This window comes from Pelophylax lessonae (genome assembly GCF_965119305.1).
Source record: "Pelophylax lessonae genome assembly, chromosome: 4".
In the NCBI taxonomy this organism is placed as follows: Eukaryota; Metazoa; Chordata; class Amphibia; order Anura; family Ranidae; genus Pelophylax; species Pelophylax lessonae.
In genome coordinates, this window is record NC_138771.1 from 675,061,476 (window position 1) to 675,083,633 (window position 22,158).

The window sequence follows — 22,158 nt, forward strand, 5'->3', positions numbered from 1 at the left end:
CCCCCTCTCTATATATATATAGTATCCACCTCCCTCTATATACCGTATCCCCCTCCCTCTATATACCGTATCCCCCTCTCCCTATATACCGTATCCCCCTCTCTCTATATACCGTATCCCCCTCTCCCTATATACCGTATCCCCCTCTCTCTACATACTTCTAGATTGTAAGCTCTAACGAGCAGGGCCCTTTAATTCCTCCTGTATTGAATTGTATCTGTATTGTTTTCCCTCACATTGTAAAGCGCTGCGCAAACTGTTGGCGCTATATAAATCCTGTATAATAATAATATACTGTATCCCCCACCCTCTATATACTGTATCAGTGTGTTCTGTTCCTGTACAGGGTGAGAACACACATATGATTGGCTCAGTTATACTGACACATTGGATAGACAGCTGGGGATGTAATAATCCTTGTGGAAGATTGTATGACCTGACAGATTAATAGTGGTGGATCCGATTTCCCATCCCCCCCCATCTGTAATGAGGAATAAATTCTCCATCATCTGGGAAATCTCATCATCTCTCTCATTATCTGTATAACTACAGAGACCTCCAATGGCTTCTACAGAAATTGTATAGAATGTTTGTCACCCCGTCCTTCCATCTTCATTACAGTGCAGCCCAGGTGTCAGAGGACCCCCCAACAACGTCCCCCTTCCATCATCTCATCTCATCAACGTCCCCCTGATCCAATGTTCTCTCCATTTTACCATTCACATTCTAAGGCTTAGTATGTGTGTTCCCTCCAATATAACAGATCTTACCCTCCTTCCACAGAGAAGCCGGCATTCCGGAGGACCTCACAACAACGTCTCACTTCTGACTCTGACATCTTCTTATCTTTATACAATGATATTTGCAGATAGGTCAGAGTTTGGTTTGTGGAGATAACAGAGGAAAGATCATCACAGCACCGTAATGTCCCACCACAGCCGATAATTCTGGAGGGAGAAGCAGGAAAGAGAGGTGAAATTTTCCTCCAGGGAGGGGCATAAGTAGACACATCCAATGAATAATCAGTGGGTGGAGTCTTATGAAATGTTGGGACATTTGGATGGATGATTTAATGGAATATTGGTTGGACCTCCCCTTGTGAAATGGTAAGTTGTCACCCACCTGAAAAGTCTTAGTGTGGAGTTACAGAGTTGCGGGTACATTGCAGGGTACGTGGTAACGCACACATTGGAGGTGTGAATGGCTCCATATAGATTCCCTTTCACACTAAACTGCGGCACATCGATGGGAAGCGTCCACATAGGAAATAATGGCTTTTCTACTTCACGTGCATCTCCATGCAGCAAAATCCATGAGGATTGCTAAACACACCAACAAGCAATGATAATATGTCAGCAGATCAACCCATCAATTGGACGATCGGCCCTCGGGCGGAGCCGGGTGATGTAATTTCCTGTCTGGAAGTGAAAGTGAGTGATATTATCTACTGCCTGATTGGTTGCTTGATATGCTGACATATTATTGCTTGTCAGCGTATTTATTGTAAATAAAGAGACAATTGTTTTGAAGGACGGACTTCACTACTGGTGGCATTTTTGTTTTGTTTGGTGTTCTACATCCAGCCAATCAGCAGGGACCAGATCCCTTAAAGGGACCCCACACATGTGACAGCTGATCTTGGTCCCCCAGATGGGGGACAAGCACATGACACCTATACTGTATATGGGGCCAATACTTGAGGGGGACATTTCATCAGCACGGAGGTGGGGGACTCTGAACACACTTCATTTTGTAGTGAAACACTGGAGTTTTGTGTCCTTTACATAAAGTGTATTAATACCAATTTATATGTATCAAACTAATGTCACATTGCAGCGCTGGAGCTTTGGCATCAATTAACCACTTGCTGACCACCCACCACATAAATACTGTGGCAGGCTGGCTCGGCTGCGCGAATCGCCGTACCTGTATGGCGGTTCACAGGAGCGTTCCTGGGGGCAAGCACACGCCGCCAGCGGTGCGCGTCCGCCCCCACTAGGCAGCAGGGATGCCGATCTACGGGACCAGCAGCCGCGATCGCTCCCCGCTGGACGGGTGGATGTTGTAAACACAGCTGACCGTTCTTCTCTCTGAAATGATCACAGGGCGCCTGTGATCCTTCTATATAGGAACACAGGTCTGTGTGGTCATTTCTCAAGCCCCTCCCCCATACAGTTAAAAAGCACCCCCTAGGCTCACACTTAACCCTTTGATCACCCCTGGGTTAACCCCTTCCCTGCCAGTGTCATTAGTACAGTGACAGTGCATATTTTTAGCACTGATTACTGTAGTAATGTCACTGGTCCCCCCAAAAGTGTCAAAAATGTCAGTTAGGGGTCTGATCTGTCTGCCGCAATGTCACAGTCCGGCTAAAAATCGCAGATCGCTACCATTGCTAGTAAAAAAATAAAAATAAAAATGACAAATCTTTCCCCTAGTTTGTAGATGCAATAACTTTTGCGCAAACCAATCAAAATACGCTTATTGGGATTTTGTACCAAAAATATGTAGCAGAATACAAATTGGCCTAAAATGATGAAATCATTTTATTTTATTTATATTGGGAATGTTATATAGCAGAAAGTGAAAAAATAGAATTTTTGTAAAATCTTACTGTAAAATTCCTCTGACAGTCGCCGCCCATTCATACAGTCTTCACGATTGGGGTATAGGCCTTCTCCGCAGGAGCAAGGTAGGCAGTAATTTTGTTAATACAAGAATCATTAACATATAGACACACCCACAGGGGGCCATCCCTCTGACCTATAACCTCCAGCCAGTACCACTCTAATCCAGTTATGTAGCAAGCAGTCCAGGAAAAACCGTCAACCCTAAAGAGAGGGGCGGGGGCGGCGACTGTCAGAGGACTCAGAGAAAATAATTTTACGGTAAGATTTTACAAAAATTCTATTTTCTCTTACGTCCTCTGACAGTCGCCGCCCATTCATACAGTCTTCACGATTGGGACGTCCCAAAGCAGTGTAGATGTGAGGGGTGGGAAGACGCAACCTTAAAATAGGCAACGCAGCACCCAGGTCAGAGAAAAAAACGGAACTGAACCAGTGGGGTAAGTAAAGCTCAACAGGAACTAACCCAGGAAAAAAATGAAATAAACCCCATGACTAAGAGACATTAAAAAAATAGCATGTCTCTTTAAACCACTGCCGCACTCAAAACCTTGCGGCCAAAAGAAGCATCTGAGGATGCCAACAAATCAAGTTTGTAAAATATAGAAAAGGTCTGTACAGACGACCAGGTCGCCGCTATGCACACCTGAGCCACCGGCGCTTGGTGGCGAAAAGCCCAAGACACACTAACCGCTCTAGTAGAGTGCGCATTAACAGGGAAGGGAGGAACCCGACCCTTGATCGAATAGGACTGCGCAATCGTCTGTCTGATCCATTTGGAAATGGTTGCCGCAGACGCCGCTGTACCCTTCTGAGATCCTTCAGGAAGGACAAACAGACAATCCAACGTCCGGAAAGACTCTGTGGCGGAAAGGAAAAACCTTGATCGCCCGGACCACGTCCAAGGAATGCAAGGCAAATTCCTTCGGATGCTCAGGCTTCGCACAAAGCGAAGGCAACAAAATATCCTCATTGAGGTGGAAGGCAGAAATTTGGTCGCAGGATCACTTTATCCCTATGAACAACCAGATAGGGGGAGCGGCAAGACAGAGTCGCCAATTCAGACACTCTGTGAGCAGATGTGATCGCCACTAGAAAGGCAACTTTCTGTGACAACACAGGCAGAGGGATCTCTCTGATGTTCTCAAAGGGAGGTCGTTGTAAAAACGGACAGAACCAGATTTAGGTCCCAGGGAGGAAATGGAGCCTTCCTCAGGGGAGCCAGATGACGCACCCCCTGAATAAAGGTGCGAATCAAGGAATTAGATGCCAAAGACGCTGAAAAGACGCTGAAAAAAAGAATGGCCAAGGCCGACAATTGGCCTTTGATCATGGTCAGCGCCAGGCGCTGATCCAGCTTAGTCTGTAGGAAGGCCAAAACTCTCACCACTGAAAAAGACTTGTGACTCACACCAGGCAAAATATGCCCTCCAGGTGCGATGATAATTCTTCCCAGAGGAAGCTTTTCTAGCTTTTAGAAAGGTAGGAATGGCAGCTGACGGGGTACCCCTGTCTCTCAAGGCTTGGCTTTCAACAGCCAAGCCATCAAAGCCAGCGACTGTAAAGCAGGATGGAGGATCGGTCCCTGAGACAGAAGATCGTTTCTTAGTGGAAGCCGCCAGGGAGGCTCGACAACCATCAGCATAATGTCTGCGTACCAAGACAGACGCGGCCAGTCTGGAGCTACCAAAATCACCAGCATCCGTTCCGAGGCTAACCTGCGGAGGAATCTGGACAATGTTTGAATCGGAGGAAAGGCATATATCAGCCAATCCCGATACTACGGCACCACTAACGCGTCTGAGGCGTCCGCCAGAGGATCGCGAGATCGAGCCACGAACCTTTCCACTTTTTTATTGAGCCGGGATGCGAACAGATCCACGTCCGGAGACCCCCACCAGATACACAGAAGGTGAAACACCTCCGGGTGTAAGGACCATTCCTCCTGGTCCAGGGTCTGGCGACTCAGATAGTTCGCCTGCCAGTTTTCCACACCTGGAATGTGGACAGCCGAAATCGCCGGAACATGCGATTCGGCCCAAGACAGAATCTCAGCCACTTCCCTGGCTGCCCGGGCACTCCTGGTGCCCCCGTGATGATTGATGTACGCCACCCGCTGTGGCATTGTCCGTCTGCACTCGTACAGGGCAGCCCTGAATCCAAGCCGATCAACGGAACAAGCAGAGCTCGTTTGCCCAGAGCTCCAGGACATTTATCGGTAGGAAGAACTCCTCCCCCGACCACATCCCCTGGGCACGAATTGTGCCCAGAACTCCACCCCAGCCCGACAGGCTGGCATCCATGAAGAGCCCTGTCCACAATAACGGCCGGAAGGACTTGCCTTGTGTCAGAATCGGTGACTAGAGCCACCACAAAAGATCCGATCTCACCTGGTGGCTTAGAGAAATCCTTCTGTCCAAGACTGAGGATGCCTGTCCCACCTGGTAGGGATCTCTGCCCCGTAGCAGAGCCAACACAGGAGCCAAAACTTTGGTGAACACCCTTGGAGCCAAAGCGAGACCGAAAGGCAACGCCGCAAACTGGTAATGCTCCTCTGTGATTGCGAAGCGGAGATACCGCTGATGACCCTCGTAAAAAGGGAAGTGCAGATATGCATCTTTTAGGTCGACGGAGGCCTTGAATTCCCCTGGACTCAGAGATGCCACCACTGACCGGATGGATTCCATCCGGAACTTCTATACCCTCATTAAGCGGTTCAGTAACTTTAGGTCCAAAATCGGACGCACCTTGCCCTCTTTTCTGGGCACTGTGAACAGATTGGAGTAAAACCCCCGAAACCTGTCCCGCATAGGGACCGGCACGATGAACCCTTGGGCGAGAAGATCTTGAACCGCCCGTTGTAGATCCCGGAAACGATTGGGAGTCAGATGGAGATTTGATGGAAAGAATCTGCCTGCGTGGCGAGATCAGAACTCGATCTTGTACCCTGAACGAATGAGCTTGCGAACCCACCTGTCCTGAATGTCGGACAACCAGGGCTCGGGAAAACAACGCAGACATCCCCCCACCCCTGATACGGGTAAGGGCGTCCCTTCAGGAAGGGGTGGACTGGGTTGCCTGCCCAGCTTGACCCGTTTTGGGCTTACCCGCCCAAAATTTCTTGTGACCACCGGAGGCCTTGAAGGACTTACCCTTTTCCTGTGCCCCGAAGGCACGAAAAGACCCCTGGTTAGTCTTAAAGGAGGGACCCTGCTTAGCGTAGGGAGATTTACCTTTCAAGACTTGAGGCAAGAGAATACTCTTACACCCCAGTAAGCCCCTTGATCAGCTCATCCAGAGAGTCACCAAAAAGATGATCCCCCGCATAAGGGATGTCAGACACTGTCTTCATAGAAGCATGGTCGGCCTACCAGCTTTTCAGCCGAATAATACGGCGGATTGCAATCCCGACCACAGATAGACATGCGACCAAAGGAGCCTCGTCCAAAGCCGTGTCACACAGGTACATCAAAGCCTGTGCCATTTGATCCAACATGTCCAGCGCAGCAGCAGAAATCGACTCTGCTACCAGAGTGCGCCTAAGCAACTTGGCCCATTCTGCGATAGTCTGAGAGACCATCACTGAGGCAAACACCAGTTTTAGCAGGGAACCCGCCACCATATACATGTGGCGGGAAAGCATTTCCACCCATCTATCCGCCGGGTCCTTAAACACCGGGGAGTCTTCCACAGACATCAAGGTGGATTTATTCAATCTTTTTTTTTGGTGATGAGAGGGTGAGGACGCACGTTCCCTGAGCTCCTGAGCTCCTCTGTGAGAAACGCCAGGTGTTCGTATGGTCTGCCGGCTAATTGTCTGCTAATTGCCGCCTGCTGCCTGACTAACTAGCGGGCACAGCAGAGAGCGAGCTGAGGATATTGCCGGACAATCTAGCAGGACTGAGCGGGACTGAGCGGAGCTACACTGCACTCGAGGTATCGCCACACAAGTAGGGGCTGTAGGTACCATCGTACCACCGTACAGAGCGGGGCTATACTGAGCCGATGTATCCCCGCTCCTCACCGCACCGCTCCTTACCGCACTGAGCAAAGTCTGCAAGCACCGCACTGTATTGAACTGATTACCGGACTATCGGTCTATTAAGCCGCGCTGTGCGGCTCTATACCGGCTCTATACCGAGAGCCCTGCACAATCAGAGCGGGGGAGCGGAGGATTACTGGACCTCTACCTTTCTGCCCCTGGGCTGCTTTAGTGGGGATGAGCTGAGCCATTGGAGTGGAGCTGTATTAACCTGTAGAGCTGCCAATCTGTTAAAATCTTAAGCCATCAGGCTGAGCCAAGTGTACAGCGGGCTCATTGCTCATTGCTCAGTGCTCAGTGCCCAGTGGCTCAGTGGTTCAGCGAGCACAGTATCAAAGCAGAGACTAAGCGGTGACTGAGACTTTATTTAAGAACTGCTAGGTGGCTTTCCTGCTCACTTTACCTGCTCACTTTACCTGCTAGCCTGCTTGTTAGTTGCTGTGCAGCATTGTGCATCGCAGCAACCGAGGTGGGATAGCGTTGAAGCAGCAAGTCGCTGAACCGCTAAACTAAGCTGAACTGAATCCCTTCGCCAAGCCGCCAAGCCACTAAGCCACAGAATTGTATCAAGAACTGCCATTGAGATTTTTTTTTTTTTTTTTTTTTTTTGGGTTTGGGGTTTTTTTTTTTTTTGTGTCCCCTGACCTTGCACATTTACCTTAGAGCAACCAGGGCAGCTTGTGCATCAGCCTGTTGGGTAGATCTGGTTGTTGTGCCGCCTGTCAGCTATGGGGAGAAGGACTTTGAGAACAACACAACCCCAAAAGAAGCCGACCACGGGCTCTATAAAAAAGTACCTGGCAGTGGAGACCGAGGAGTTGCTGGACGCAGGGGGTTCGGACCATACGCCGGGTGCCTGCTCTGGCCCTCCCCAGAGTCCATTAGCTTCCCATAGATCGCCAGCCTCATCCTGGTGCTCGGACGGGACGGAAGTCTCCCCGAGTCGATCTACAGTAGCAGCGCTTGTAAGTGGTCTTCCTACAAAGGCGGATTTAGCCTCTATGTTGAGGGGTTTGGAAAAATCAATTAAAAAAGAGGTATCCTCAGTCCGGGCGGACCTGAATCAGGTATTAACCCGGGTTGAGGAGTCCGAGCATAGATTAGATTCACATGCTGTTGCAATCCAAGAACTCCAAGCTATCTCCAAACGTCAAGCTTTAGCACATAGGATGGCCCTGTACAAAATTGAGGACCAGGAAAATCGGAGCAGGCGTAATAATATCCGAATCCGAGGTCTACCTGAAGCAATCAAGGACCCAGATCTGCTCCCTACGATAAGTGGCATCTTCAACAAGCTGCTCGGCCTCCCTGTTGACAAGTTAATGAGGATTGATAGAGCCCATAGGGCCTTTCGCCCCCGCAGCTTGCAGACAGAGACCCCAAGAGATATCATATGCAGGATCCATCACTATCCTGAGAAGGAGCGTATAATGCTTAGAGCTCGGGAAGTCCAAAACCTGGACTTTGATGGGGTACCTTTGTCGCTTTATCCTGACTTGGCTAGGGAGACCTTGGAGCGCCGCAGGGTATTAAAGCCCCTCACAGAAAAGCTGAGAGCGACCGCCATAACATACAGGTGGGGCTTTCCTTCCTGTCTAATTGCATCTAGAGAAGGACGCACTGCAACTTTGCGATTCCCCGAAGATCTGGAGGGCTTTTGCACGGCACTTAATATACCAATACCTGACCTCCCGGGCTGGCAAGATGAAGCTTTCCTGGCTCCAGCCTCATCGGTAGATGCTGCCTGGCAGAAGACGTCTAAATCGCAGAAACCACGGAAATCTCCCTCTGACAAGCTAACTTGATTATTATTTGAATATTGGCAATCTTTCCTGGATCCAACCCCATCTGTAGAGGCTACCTGGCAGAAGACGCGTAAACCCCAGAACCCACAGAAATCTCCCTCTGACAAATCCACTGGAATATTATTTGAATATTAGCTATTACAATATTGTACTACTTTTGGATTTGGCCCCTTCCTTTTTTTTTTTTTTTTTTTTTTGGGGCTATTTTGAAGATACAGAGAGAGAAAAAGTGATAATTTGATAAATTTTGCAGCTACCTGGCGAAGTCCCGCGGAGGGGCTCAGGATTTTTTTTTTTTTCAGGGTTATTATCTCTGACTGGTTTTGCCCTGACCCCCCTCTCGCTGCTCACCAATCCCAAACTCTTGAGTGGAGCTCGGCTTTCCCTCACCTGCGTCTCCCGTCAGGTAGCAGGTCTCCAGGTGGGAACGCGGTTGAGGGATCACCGTTTTTCCGCTCTATGGTGAGTGTTCCTCACCAACATACTGTCGCTATGGCGACAACCTTTTTCCTTCTATTCCCTGTTATTTTTTTTTTTTATTTATTTTTTTTTTTTTTTTACTGTTCCTTTCTCCCCCTTGGTGTACACCAGTCTATGTGTGGATATTGGTATATATCCAGTTTAGATTTCAATGTCGAAAGTGACATATTTATCCTATAATGTAAGGGGGCTTCATACTCCAGCTAAACGGCATTGTCTATATAGGGAACTGAATGCGTTGAAAGGAGAAGTAGTGTTCCTGCAGGAGACTCATATTACCCACACCTCAAATCTTAAATTGACCACCCCCACGTACCCTACTTGGTACTATAGCCTCTCGGATATTCGTAACTCTAAGGGAGTCGCCATAGGGTTTCGTAAAGGCTCACCCTTTAAACTCACACAAATGGTAGCTGATAGATTTGGGCGTTATTTGTTCCTGAAGGGCACCCTGGGCAGCACTGTTGTTTCTTTTGCAAATGTTTACGCCCCTAATCAAGATCAAGTGTCTTATTTAACGACCACCCTGCGTAGGTTTCATGAATTTGCTGACGGAATATCAGTGGTGGCAGGCGATTTCAACGTTACTATGGACCCCCTGCTGGACACCTCCTCTGGTAAGTCTTATATTTCATATAAACGGTTAAATTATTTGCGTACACAATTGCATGAATTTCAATTAATAGATGCTTGGCGTGTTTTTCACCCTTCAGATAGGGATTACTCGTATTTTTCCAAAACACATAATTCATATTCAAGACTTGACTATTTCTTGGTGGACCATTTCCACCTCGAACTAGTTGACTCTGTCACTATTGCTTCATCTTCTATTTCGGATCATTCCCCTATTTGTCTGACTTTGAAGATTCCTTCTCTCCTTTATAAAAAATCCACATGGAAGTTAAATGATTCCCTAATTCTGAGCCCCCCGGACAAACAAAATATAGGTAAAGAACTAGATAACTTTTTCGTGGATAACTCCTTGCCGGAGGTCAATACTGCTGTTCGCTGGGAGGCCCATAAAGCCTATATTAGGGGTAAACTAATAGAATTAGGAGCAAGGAAGAAGAAAGAGCGCTTATCATGTCAAAGAACTCTTGTTGCTGAAATACAGGTTCTTGAACGCTCTCATAAGGCCTCCCTTGCTGTTTCTACCCTACAGTTACTGACTAAAAAACGGGAGGAGCTTAAGGCCCTATTTCATGCACAAAACAAGGCCATATATCGCAAGGTGTCCCAAAGGATATACGAATGGGGTGATAAACCTGGCCGACACCTCGCACGGTCTTTGCAACAACAAAAAGTAGCCTCTTATATTCCTAAAATCAAGCGACATGATGACTCTTTGGCGCACGATTCCACCTCGATCGCGGCCGAATTTCATAAATTCTATTTAAATCTCTATTCTGTTCCGAAAGCTATCCCGGATCCAGAAAAGCGTAGATCATTGATGTCAGAATATCTTGCTAGTGCTAATCTCCCTTGTATCCCACCAGAGAAAGCTAATTCTCTGGAGGATGAAATTTCGGTGGAAGAACTTCGAGCCGCTTTAATCTCTACCCCAATGGGGAAGGCCCCGGGCCCTGACGGCTTTTCGGCCTTTTACTATAAACAATACACCGAAACCTTGCTTCCTCATCTGGCCTCCTATGCTAACTCTATTCTGGAAGACTCTTCTTTGCGTCCGGAGACTTTGCATGCGTATGTTTCGTTAATCCCGAAAGAAGGTAAAGACCCCTCTTTATGTTCCAGCTATCGTCCCATTTCTTTGTTAAATGTCGATGTTAAATTATATGCCAAGGTAATCGCCAATAGATTACTCCCTTTTTTACCCGCTAGTATCGCTAGCAGTCAAACTGGTTTCATTCCTGGTCGTGAGGTGAGGGACAATGTGTCACGTACAATTTCACTTTTATCTTTTGTTCGCCGGCGCTCCCAGCCCACCCTGTTGCTTTCCACGGATGCTGAAAAAGCGTTCGACAGGGTGGACTGGGAGTTCCTGATGGCGACACTACAGGCGTTTGGTCTAGGCCCCCGCCTGTGTCGTTTGATTAATGCGTTATATAAATCCCCTACTGCTCAGATTAAGGTTAATGGTATCCTTAGCAAATCAATTAAGCTCTCTAATGGGACCAGACAGGGCTGCCCGCTCTCCCCTATACTTTTTGTTTTATCTTTGGAACCTTTTCTGGCTAGAATTCAAGCAAACCCCTCGATTCACGGTATCACGGTCGGGTCTATGTCACAGAAATACGCGGCTTATGCGGACGATGTTCTTTTTTATGTACAACAACCCATGATATCTCTGCCTAATCTTCTTTCTGAATTTGATAGATATAGTGCTTTGTCTAATTTTAAAATCAATTTAACGAAGTCGGAAATCTTAAACGTTACAATTGCCCCGGCAATGGCACATGACATCAGCCCAGCATTTCCCTTTATATGGCAACCTTATTCTTTTAAATACTTAGGGGTACATATTACTGCCCAGGTGGAGGATCTAGCACGAGCAAATTATATTCCTTTACTTAACACAATTAGAGCTAACTTTGCGAATTGGCATCATTTAGCCACCTCTTGGATAGGGAGGGTGAATGTTGTCAAGATGAATGTGTTGCCCAGGGTGCTCTTCATGTTTCAAATGCTTCCGTTTAATATACCCGTCAATTTGGTGAGGACCTTAAATTCTTTGGTTAGAGCATATGTTTGGCGCCGCTCACAGCCTCGGCTTGCGCTCTCGCTACTTTCGCGGGGCAAAAGCCGCGGGGGGTTGGCGGTGCCGGACTTCGGGAGATATCTGAATGCCATCTCCCTGGTTCGGATAGCCGATTGGAAATTTCATACAGAGGAAAAGCTCTGGGTTCAGCTGGAGCAGAAGCTGGCAAATACAGCATTATATACTCAACTTTGGATACCGCCGGAGACTAGAAATTTTGCTGACACCATTTCGCCTTTAACCAGTTCGGTTTTCCGCGTCTGGGATCGGCTTCATAGGCTCTATAAAATTCCATACAACTCACCGCTTATGCCGATTTTAGGCCATAGCCTTTTCCCGCCTGGTTATAAAGATCACTCTTTCTCCCAGTGGCTACCACAGGCCAATGCTACGCTGTTGCATCATATAACGGGGATGGAAGGAATACTCCCATTCTCTAAAATATGCCAGGCCTCACCAAAGACATTTATGGATTGCTGGAAATACCACCAACTCCAGCAATTTGTGAAAAAACTGCCTCACCCCTTACGCAACATACATTCCCTGAACCCGATTGAACAAATCCTAGCACGCCCTGAATCAAGTAAAGGTTTATTATCAAAGTTTTATAAGGCATTGGACGCATTAAGCCCCAACTCCACCCCACATTTTTTGAAACAGTGGCAACTAGATTTTAAATGTACTTTTTCGCCGACACAGGAGGAGGTTATTCTTCAATTGTGGTCAACACTTAAAGTCGAGTCCCTAGTGTGGAAAGTCGGTGTGGTGTGCCTGAACCGACGTAAGGGGGGTAGCCTGTAAATAAAGAGGGCACCCCAAAGGTAAGAGGTTGAGAAAAAAAAAAAAAAAGGGGTGAAGGAGGGTGGGATGACGTACAGCGCAGCAGCAGGCCGGCATAGCGGAGGGGCGGCGCTATATAGCCCGCTAGCTCCTCCCACAAATACCGGCCTGCGGCCGAACACTTGTGGTCAACACTTAAAGTCGAGTCCCTAGTGTGGAAAGTCGGTGTGGTGTGCCTGAACCGACGTAAGGGGGGTAGCCTGTAAATAAAGAGGGCAAAAGTGGAAGCGAAACAACACACTTTATTCAATACAACTTAAGTCACAAGCCTATGAAATGCCAGTCTCAACTCCTTCTCTGGGTGAGGAATATAGACCTGGAAGGCGTCTGACTCCCACCGACCAAGCCTTTTAATGATATGGCCTGGCGTGTTATTCCCGGAGGCAGCCGAAGCCGCACCTATCCGGAAGGAGTGACCAGAGTGCGCTGCAGGGTCCCAACCCAGTCTGATACAAAGAGTTCGGATGTAGAAAATGAACTTGGACGTGGTGAGGGGAACGCCCAGTAACGTAAAAAGTGGAGCATGGCTGGGAGAGCGCCGGGACTGGGCCATGAACTCATCCAACACTTTGACCGGACACCAAAGATTCCCTGATGGGTAAAGCGGGATGGTAACGGGGCAGCCCACCTGCCTGGTCTTGGTACACTGGAGCGTCAAAACATAATGATCCCCCCGCTTGACCAGATCTCGTTTGTGGAGACAAGAGCGCCCCTCTGCTGAGGAAGTAACCGTAAACTCCCCGGGCCTGAGAAAGCCGTAGAAGGCTAGGTACATGGCAGCTTTCACAACCGTATTAGTAAGTGGCTCAAAAGGGGCCGAGTCCAGCAAGTTGGAGAGAGCCCGGAATTTCTCCCCATCAATCGGCAACCGCCTGACCGAGGTATGGCGATCCACCTTGCCAATACCCTTCAGGAGGCTCTTTAGGGGATATGCCCTGAGAAAAGGTAAGGAGTTTGGCTGGTGCGTTAGGACAAAGTGTTGGACACCCGCCAGATACAGTTTGACAGTACTGGCGGACAATTTGAGCTGGAGGTGGCAAAAGGCAGCAAAGGCGACCATCGTCTGTACCGAATGGTCGTCCAACCCGAATTCCCCTAAGAACCTTTGGAAGATTGACCAGGCCCGGTCGTAGGCCTTCCTGGTGTTGGCTGACAGAGCCATGCGGGCCAGCTCCCGTCCATGCGCCACGATCCGGGCTAGTCCAGGACCAGTTCCTCGAACTCTGGGGTCCGCGTGGGGCATCTGTCGGCCGTCGGGTGAAGGGCGAAAAACACCTGCAATTTGGACCGGGAAAGCGCATCAGCGGCTGAGTTAGAGTGGCCCGGGATATGCTCACAGTACAGAAAAAACTGATGAGTGGCAGCAATCAAGGTCAGCCTGCGAACCAGCCTCATGATGGTCAGGGATGATGACCGGCCCCTATTGACAATGTCACAGGCCGCCATGTTGTCACTAAAACATTTGACTGCCATCCCTGACCAGCACCTACCCCAGGTGACAGCAGCCGCCACAATAGGGTATAACTCAAACAAAGCTGAGGTTTCCTGGAAAGCTGGTAAGGCAAGTGATTCAGCCGGCCAACTAGCCCTGAACCATGAGTCCCCAAAGATGGCCGCGAACCCGGAATTGGCAGCCGCATCCGTCCAAAACACGGGGGACTGGGAGGAGATGGGCGGGATGAACATGGAGATGCCGTTCCAGCTTTCCAGGAACTCAACCCACATACCCAGGTCCGCCCTGGCAGGAGGATCCAGGTGGGAAATGACGCCCTCCGGAAGACCTGGCAACAGCCGCAGCAACCGGGAGATGAAGGACCTGCCCTGGGGGATGATGCGCATGGCAAAGTTCAATGACCCGATCAAGGACTGCAACTCTTCCTCGAAAACGACCCTAGTTCCAAAAACCTGCCAACTACCTCGCGAATGCGATTAAGTTTGTCCTGAGGGAGGCTAGACTGCATGGACACGGAATCCAGGGTAATCCCCAAGAAATCCAACCTGGTGACAGGACCGACCGTCTTGCCTGGTGACAGAGGGACCCCCAAGGTGGAAAACAAGGCCATGGTGCTCCTCAAACTGACCGGCGTGCATTGACTTCGCTCGACCAGTAGGAAATCGTCCAAGTAATGCAACACCGTGGGGCACCTGGATATGTTCAGAAGGAGCCAGCAGAGAGTCTCTGCGAATGTATCGAAAATCCTCGGGCTGCTTTTGGACCCAAAAGTCAACCTGATGGCAAAATAATATTTCTCCCTCCACTTAACACCGTGGACATGCCATAAGGAGGGGTGAATGGGCAGGAGCTTGAAGGCATTGGCGATATCCGTCTTGCTAAGCCAAGCGGCCCTACCTGCCCCTAGAATGGCCTGGATGGCGTTGTCCACGGTGGTATAGTGGAGAGAGAACTCGGCTGATGGAATAAGGGAATTAAGGCTAGGGTTGGTGGAAGAATGAGGAGCCGACATATCGATTATCAAACGTTTTTTATTAGTATATTTGCTCGTAGAGATCCCGATGGGGTTGGTACGCCAGGAGGAGAAGGGGGGGGCCGGGAAGGGACCTAACATGAACCCCTCCTGCACTTCCTTCTCGAGCAAAAGGTCCACCGACTGCGGGTCCTCCCTGGCCGACAGCAAGTTGGGACATTCCAATGTCCCAGAAGGAAGAGACACCAGCCCCGTGTGGAACCCTCCCGAGAACCCCTGAACCAGATACTCCACCAGGTGAGGAGAAGGATGAGCCTGCAGGTAAAATTCCAACACCTCAACCTTGACCCCGGCTAGTCATTGTTTAGGGTTGATCCTGGACGGGCACATGGATTTGGTGTGGGCCCTAAAACAGATGGAACAAACGTGGAGCAGCCTGCAGGCACTGAAGCTGCATGCACCCCCGTTAAAATTGTTACACACCTGGGCCTTACCTAGGAAAACGATAGGACGACCCAGCTTATCCCTAAGGCCACGCTGTTCTGACCTGCCAGCTCCCCCCCCCCCCCCCGGAACCCCGGCCGGGGAGGATTCCGCCTCCACGGGACACAGGCTGGCAGAGTGTGAAGTGGAGGAGCATGTGGCACAGGAGGGAGGTGCCAAGCCTGCAAAGTGCCTGCAGAACAGCTCGGTGTCCAAAAGACTCCAATCGACCCGTACGTTAAATTGAGCCAAGGCCGCTGCCGCCTTGGCCGAGACTGACTTGTGAAAGTCAAAGAAGGTGAAACCTCCGTATTTGTGCCCTAGATCCACGATTTTATGCAGGTAAAGATCTAACTCCTCCCGCCGATGTGGGTATACGGAACACAATACGTCCCTGTAGATACCGAAGGCCAGGACAAACTCTGGGATCGTGAGTTCCTTATTGAGCCTGGGGTCCCTGGCCTTCATAACAACGGACAAATCCCCGTAATTATAGATTTTATTCTCCACCATATCCTGGGAGGCGATAAGGAGAGCCACCAAGTTTACGTCCTTCCCTTCCAAGATATCCTTGCGGAGAGCTGGGGGGACCATGTGGGCCGGGGTGATTATAGGAGAAACCGTAGAAGAGGGGAAAAGGGAAACTGGGGGCCTACCCTGATCACTGGCGGGAACTGGGGACAACACCGGCAAGGGAGGAGGAGGACCCCTCTGAGCTGGACTGGCGTCTTCCAGCTTAGTCAGCCTGTCTCCGATGGACTGCAGGGAAGACAGGATAGAGTCCAGGGTCCCTTGCATAGCTAACGTACACCCCTGAGAGCTTGTGCCCAATCCCGGATCTTCTGGATGTTCCGTCATCAGCCTAAAAAGTTCCGCTTTCCTTGCCGTGGCAGGGAACGGGATCCCCTTCTGGCGTAGCACCGCCGAAATTCTCGGAATAGTCCAGGACCCATATGAACCCAGCGAGGATGGAACCCGACGACCCCTGGGGGTACCAGATCTGGCGGGGGTGCAGGGCCTGGCTGGCGTGGAGGGGGATGAAGATCCTTCTTCCAGGATGGCTCCTTGAGGCCCGCTGTTGAAGAAAACAAAGAACAAAAAGCCCAAGTCCGATTAATACCGTGACGTGCTGGAAGAATCACTGGCTGGCTAGCTAAAGCCCAAAGGCGAAGAACTTAACTACCCCGTGACAGGTGAGGCCCTGCTAGATGCCAAGCGGCTGATGAGAGGCTCTACCTATGATTCTGGCCGAGGGGCATGAGCCACTGACGTGGTGGCGGGAACGTTGGCCTCTCGGTGACAGTACAGAATCAAAACGAGTGGCCGTGACAGGTGAGGCCCTAGCTATAAACCCATGAGAAGGGTGGAGCGAGGCGCTAGCTTTGATTTGGCCCGAGGGGCGGGGAATCTCCGACGAGATGGGGAGTTGGCCTCGCGGGACCGGCTATGAAGGGGGGGGCTAGGGGCCAGCACCTGAACCCTGACAGCCAGTATGAACTCGCCCTGCGGGGGAGGGGGGGGGACAACACGAGACAAGAACAACACAGTTGGAGTGCAACAACGACAGTGCTAACAAAGAGGACAACGACATGAAGTGCGGTATGCACAGTGGAGATGAAGCCGTGACGGTGCCCAGGCACCGATGCATCACCAGGTGGATCACAGAAGAGTGGAATGAGCCTGAAGAGCAACCGGCGGGGGCCTAACCACCGGGCGCAAGCCAGACCGAAGACTAAGTGAGTGGAGGAAAGGGAAGAAGTAGCCTAACGGTGTCTATGGGTGACGCCAGCGGCGTCTGTGAAGACTAGATAACCGGAACCGTGTGGTACACGAAGGAACCTGGACCTGACATAGTACCTGATGCCGGCATTGTAGGACATGATGAGAACCTGCAGGAGAAAAGGCAACGGTCAAGGGGGGGTCACCCATACCCCCCACCAGAACATGACATGGAACCAGGAACAACACAACCCTGCCATGCCAAGGAGGCCCCCCCCCAACCCCCGAGCACCAACCCCCCCCCCCCACGCAGGGTACCTAAGTGACAAGGTGGGCACAGAAAATGCAGGAGGACGTGGGCAGAGGTACCGAAGCTGGCAGGAGGCAGTGAGTGCACAGAACATGAAACCTTAAAAAGGGGGTAGCCGTGGCTTGACAGGGAGGCAGGCAGCGTGTGCGTGAGCCAGAAGGTGGAATAGCCGTGGCCTACATGGAGGCAGGCAGTGTGTGCAAAGAGCCTGTGTGGTTTAGCCGTGGCCTACAGGGAGGCAGGCAGTGTGTGCAAGAGAGTCTGCGTGGTTCAGCCGTGGCCTACAGGGAGGCAGGCAGTGTGTGCAAGAGAGCCTGTGAATTAGCCGTGGCCTACAGGAGGCAGGCAGTGTGTGCAAGAGAGCCTGTGAATTAGCCGTGGCCTACAGGAGGCAGGCAGTGTGTGCAGAAGACTTCCCCCCCCCCTTTCCCCCCCCATGCCCTACAGGTACCTGATCCCCTGCTGAACAGCGGGGAGAAGCAGCCACGCAGAGCTGGCAGCTGGACGAGCAGGCGGCGGCCGGAAGCAGAGAAGATGGGGCGGATGCCCGAGAAGGCTGCCACAGTACAGCCAAGGAATAGCTGGGATGCCGCAGGACCAGCGGGGCTCGTAGCCAGCAGCGGTGACTCTCGCGTCCTGCCCGGAAGTCCGGTCCACGATACCGCGATATCCGGCCGGCGTCAGGTGACCACCAAAACACACCTGACCAGCCGAATGACGTACAGCGCAGCAGCAGGCCGGCATAGCGGAGGGGCGGCGCTATATAGCCCGCTAGCTCCTCCCACAAATACCGGCCTGCGGCCGAACACTTGTCTCATAGTTCAGGAACATCGGCGAGGACAGCAGAAGCCAATTATAAGTTTCTCACTAGATGGCACTACTCCCCCGTTAAGCTACAGAGGATGACACCATCTCTCTCGGCTGCCTGTTGGAGAGGCTGTGGGCTTAGAGCTACGCACGCACATATATGGTGGTTCTGCCCAGCAATTCGACCCTTTTGGACTAGCGTACTATCTTTAATTGAAGAGATTCAGGGTTTACCTATTGCTAGGGATCCGTTGTCGGTCTTATTCCATGACACTAAACTTCCTCCGGCCCAGTATCGAAAGTCTATTACCCCTCACCTTTTAAATGCAGCCAAAGCATTAATCCCAAAATATTGGAAACAGTCTACAGTCCCCTCGATACCTCAATGGCTGCGGGCAGTCGACCGTACTTACTACCTGGAAGACATGACATTAGATCTTCATGGTCAGGCATCTCTGGCATGTAAGATTTGGTCATGTTGGTTAACATTTACCCACACTAACATATACGCTTCATATATGGCTGAGGCCTCTCTAGGTTAGAACGTCAAGACTGGTGAAACACCAAGGGACCTCCTTTTTTTTTTTTTTTTTTTTCTCTCTCTTTTCTTTTCTTCCTCTCCTCTCTTTAGTGGAGCGCTCCCGCTTAAACAACTGGTCTAAAATGCTTAATAATCCCAGAAATATTGATTTTTGTAGGTATATTAAACCGTATGTTTTCTGCATTGGTTCTAGTTATGACGAGCAGGGATTGCCTAACTGTATAAAATTTGGGGAGATCCCCCTTTTTCCTTTCTTTCTTTCATGCTTGTATAATCTGTATAAAATTCAATAAAAAAACATATTAAATATTCAATCTGGAAACAGTGTGGTCCACTTTAGTAACAACAGTCCAGCGAGTATCAACCGAATCCGCAAAGGGACAACAGTACTTAAATCTCTTAGGTACTACCAGCGTCTGCTTAATGCAACGCCATTGGTCATTTACCGTTTCCTGAAACTCCTCGGGACAAGGAAAAACCTGACCCGACTTCATGGCCTTGCGGGTCTCAAAGGAAACCCACTTACCTGCCATGGAGGGTTAATCATCAAGATTTAAAGTCTCCTTAACGGAGCTAATAAGTGCATCTACCGCAGCGCGGTCACATGCGATTCCCAGAGGAAGAATCCTCCTCCTCCTCCTCCACATCCAACTCAGAAGATGGGGACCCCTCAAGGGGGACGTTGCACGTGGCAACCAGTTCAGGCTCTGACTCAGAAGACAGAGGGCATAGGCCGTTTCTTTGCAACTCGGTCAGACATCAGCAGATCAACTTTTGATGCTAAAGTCGCAAGTGCAGCAGATAGAGAGGCTAAGGAAGTGGGATCAGGAGTATCTGAACCACCAACTAGGTCTGTGGGGAATTTGTTATCCTGGGACTCCATATGAGCAAAGTGCAAAAAAAAAAGACACTGGCCCTTTAAAACGGCGGTTCCCGAGGACCCCTATCGCAAACTGCACTTACAGGTGGAGACCCTTCCCTTAACTATAGCTAAACTGACAAAAGAGTGCTAGCAGAAATATAGCCAGAGAAAACCAGTAAAATCCCCCCACAGTGTACCTATACTTGCCACGCTGCTTTTGAGAAGGCTGATTATAAAGAGGAAGTGACCTCACGCCCCTAGAGGCAAAAGCCAGCCCTGAGCCACAAGAAAATGGTGACTGATAGAGTCAAATGGAGAAAAAGCACTTAGAAAATGGCCACTACCCAGACAGGACATCCACCCACACTAAAGATGGCGCCCGATCGGCGCTGGCAATGATAATGGAAAATGGCCGTTACCCTCACTCTGGGCCAAACAGCCAGCCCTTACCAAATCGCGAACCTGGGCATCGCTCAGACACAGGAGACCTCCCACCTGGGTGGGGGTGCCATCAGCCATGAAGGATGCTAGCAACCCCGGGCGTTCCGACATTGAGACATCCCAGCAAAGATAGAAAAACTTTGCAGGCTGGTCCCGCTTCTAGGGGCACTGTCGTTGCGAGGCCTGGGCGTACCAAAAGCCTGCGACGCTCAATGGCAGACTTGGACTCCATAAGGTTCTATATTAACCAGTACGAGGCCCAGTTCTGCTGACGCTTGTAGTCCTCCAAATTCTGACTAACTAGCTTACGTGAGAAAAAATAAAAAGCTATTCTTAAAAGAAAAAACTATTTTCAGAAATAAAACAAGAAAAAAACTGAGACACTAGGTCCCAGCAGGGAAAACCTAGCCTACTCCTGATGCTAGGCAGCAAAGAACTGGATTAGAGTGGTACTGGCTGGAGGATGTAGGCCAGAAGGACGGCCCCCTGTGGGTGTGTCTATATGTTAATGTTTGTTGTATTAACAAAATTACTGCCTAGCTTGCTCCTGCAGAGAAGGCCAATACCCCAATCGTGAAGACTGTATGAATGGGCGGCGACTGTCAGAGGACGTAAGAGAAATATTGTTTTTTTTTTTTTTTCAGAATTGTCGCTCTTTTTTTGTTTATAGTGCAAAAATGAAAATCGCACAGGTGATGAAATACCACCAAAAGAGAGCTCTGTTTGTGGGAAAAAAAGGACATAAATTGTATTTGGGTACAGCGTCGCACGACCGCGCAATTGTCCGTTAATGTAATGCATTGCCGAATCACAAAAAATGGCCTGGTCATTAAGGGGTAAATCCTTCAGGCCCAGAACTGGTTAAATGAATATTGTGTCAGTTTTCAGCACACACTCACAGCGCTGGGTTGTGGTATTAGCAGCCAGGTGCAGCGCTGGTTCTGTGCTATCAATTACCTGTATAAAGCTGATAGTTTTCTGTATAAAGTGTATTAATAACAATTCATTAGGCTGCATCACATTATTACAGCGCTGAGGTTGTGGTAGTAGCAGCCATATATTGTATGTAGAATGTTTGTGGTGTAATTATTATTTGGAAGTATCAGGATTGGGGGGTTCGGTGGATTGTTACATAGTTACACAGCCGTATAGTAACACTGGGGTTGTGGTAACACTTACCTCTGTTTGCAGGTAGGTTGTCTGTGTAATATAGAGCAGCGCTACACTAGTTTGTTATTTAGTGTATAAAATATGTACAAAGATAAAGAATGACAGAAAATACAACAAAGACAAAAGGAAATCCACCGTCTGGCTGATGGATATGAGAATAAAACAGAAATAAAGTTTTTCTGAGGTTTATCCTGTGACAGGAACATGTCAGGAACATCCGCAATTCACCGGTTAGACCGCCTCCATGTGATTCACCCCGCCCTTATCTCAGGATCCTCAATTTATGGAGATATGGATGTGGGCTGGACATTAGCCATCAGCCAATCAACCCTGGGGGGCGTTCCCTGCCCAGCCCACTACCCGCCATCAGAGCAAGCCTATCACTACTGGGTGGAAATCATGTGTTATTACTACAACTACCTGTAAGATGGGATTTATCATCAGGATCCCCCCACATAGACTTCAATGGGACTCGCTGTAATGTTCAGGGTTTGCAGATCTCAGACAGGATATCCTGACCCTGCAGGGAATTGAACCCGGGCAGAGTCACTCATCCCTACTAGTCACTACACATCTGATGGTCTAAGTTATATATACAAGAAACATTTGTCTGCTAGATGGAAAGATCTGGGCCTTGTTTTATTGGATGAGAAATGTGATCACTCAGTCTCTATGGGACAAATAATCTTCATTGTGTTTTTATATCATCCAACCAACAATCCACCCCGACATAGACATAAAGTCTGATCTCTGATAGTCAGTGGAGGGGGGAGGGGATGAAAGCCAATAATAGCGAGGGATCTGAAGGACTATGATGGGAACTCCCAGTGTAACCAGCCAATAAGAAGTCCGTCTTTGTATAACTTTCATCTATATAACATGTCTGGAT

The 22,158-nt window shown here is 49.5% G+C and overlaps 2 protein-coding genes across 2 annotated transcripts in view; one reads left to right on the forward strand and one right to left on the reverse strand.

The window, feature by feature from the left end:
* Positions 1–22,158, forward strand: part of LOC309553399 (NACHT, LRR and PYD domains-containing protein 3-like) — a 997,590-nt gene that overhangs the window by 430,505 nt on the left and 544,927 nt on the right. The gene's annotated exons all lie outside the window — the stretch shown is intronic.
* Positions 1–22,158, reverse strand: part of LOC309552479 (NACHT, LRR and PYD domains-containing protein 3-like) — a gene marked incomplete at its 3' end in the record, with an annotated part of 343,454 nt that overhangs the window by 163,449 nt on the left and 157,847 nt on the right. Inside the window, exon 4 of the mRNA XM_082253448.1 lies at positions 771–947. Within this exon, the coding sequence (XP_082109574.1) occupies positions 771–947 (177 nt within the window). The remainder of the gene's footprint in view (positions 1–770; positions 948–22,158) is intronic.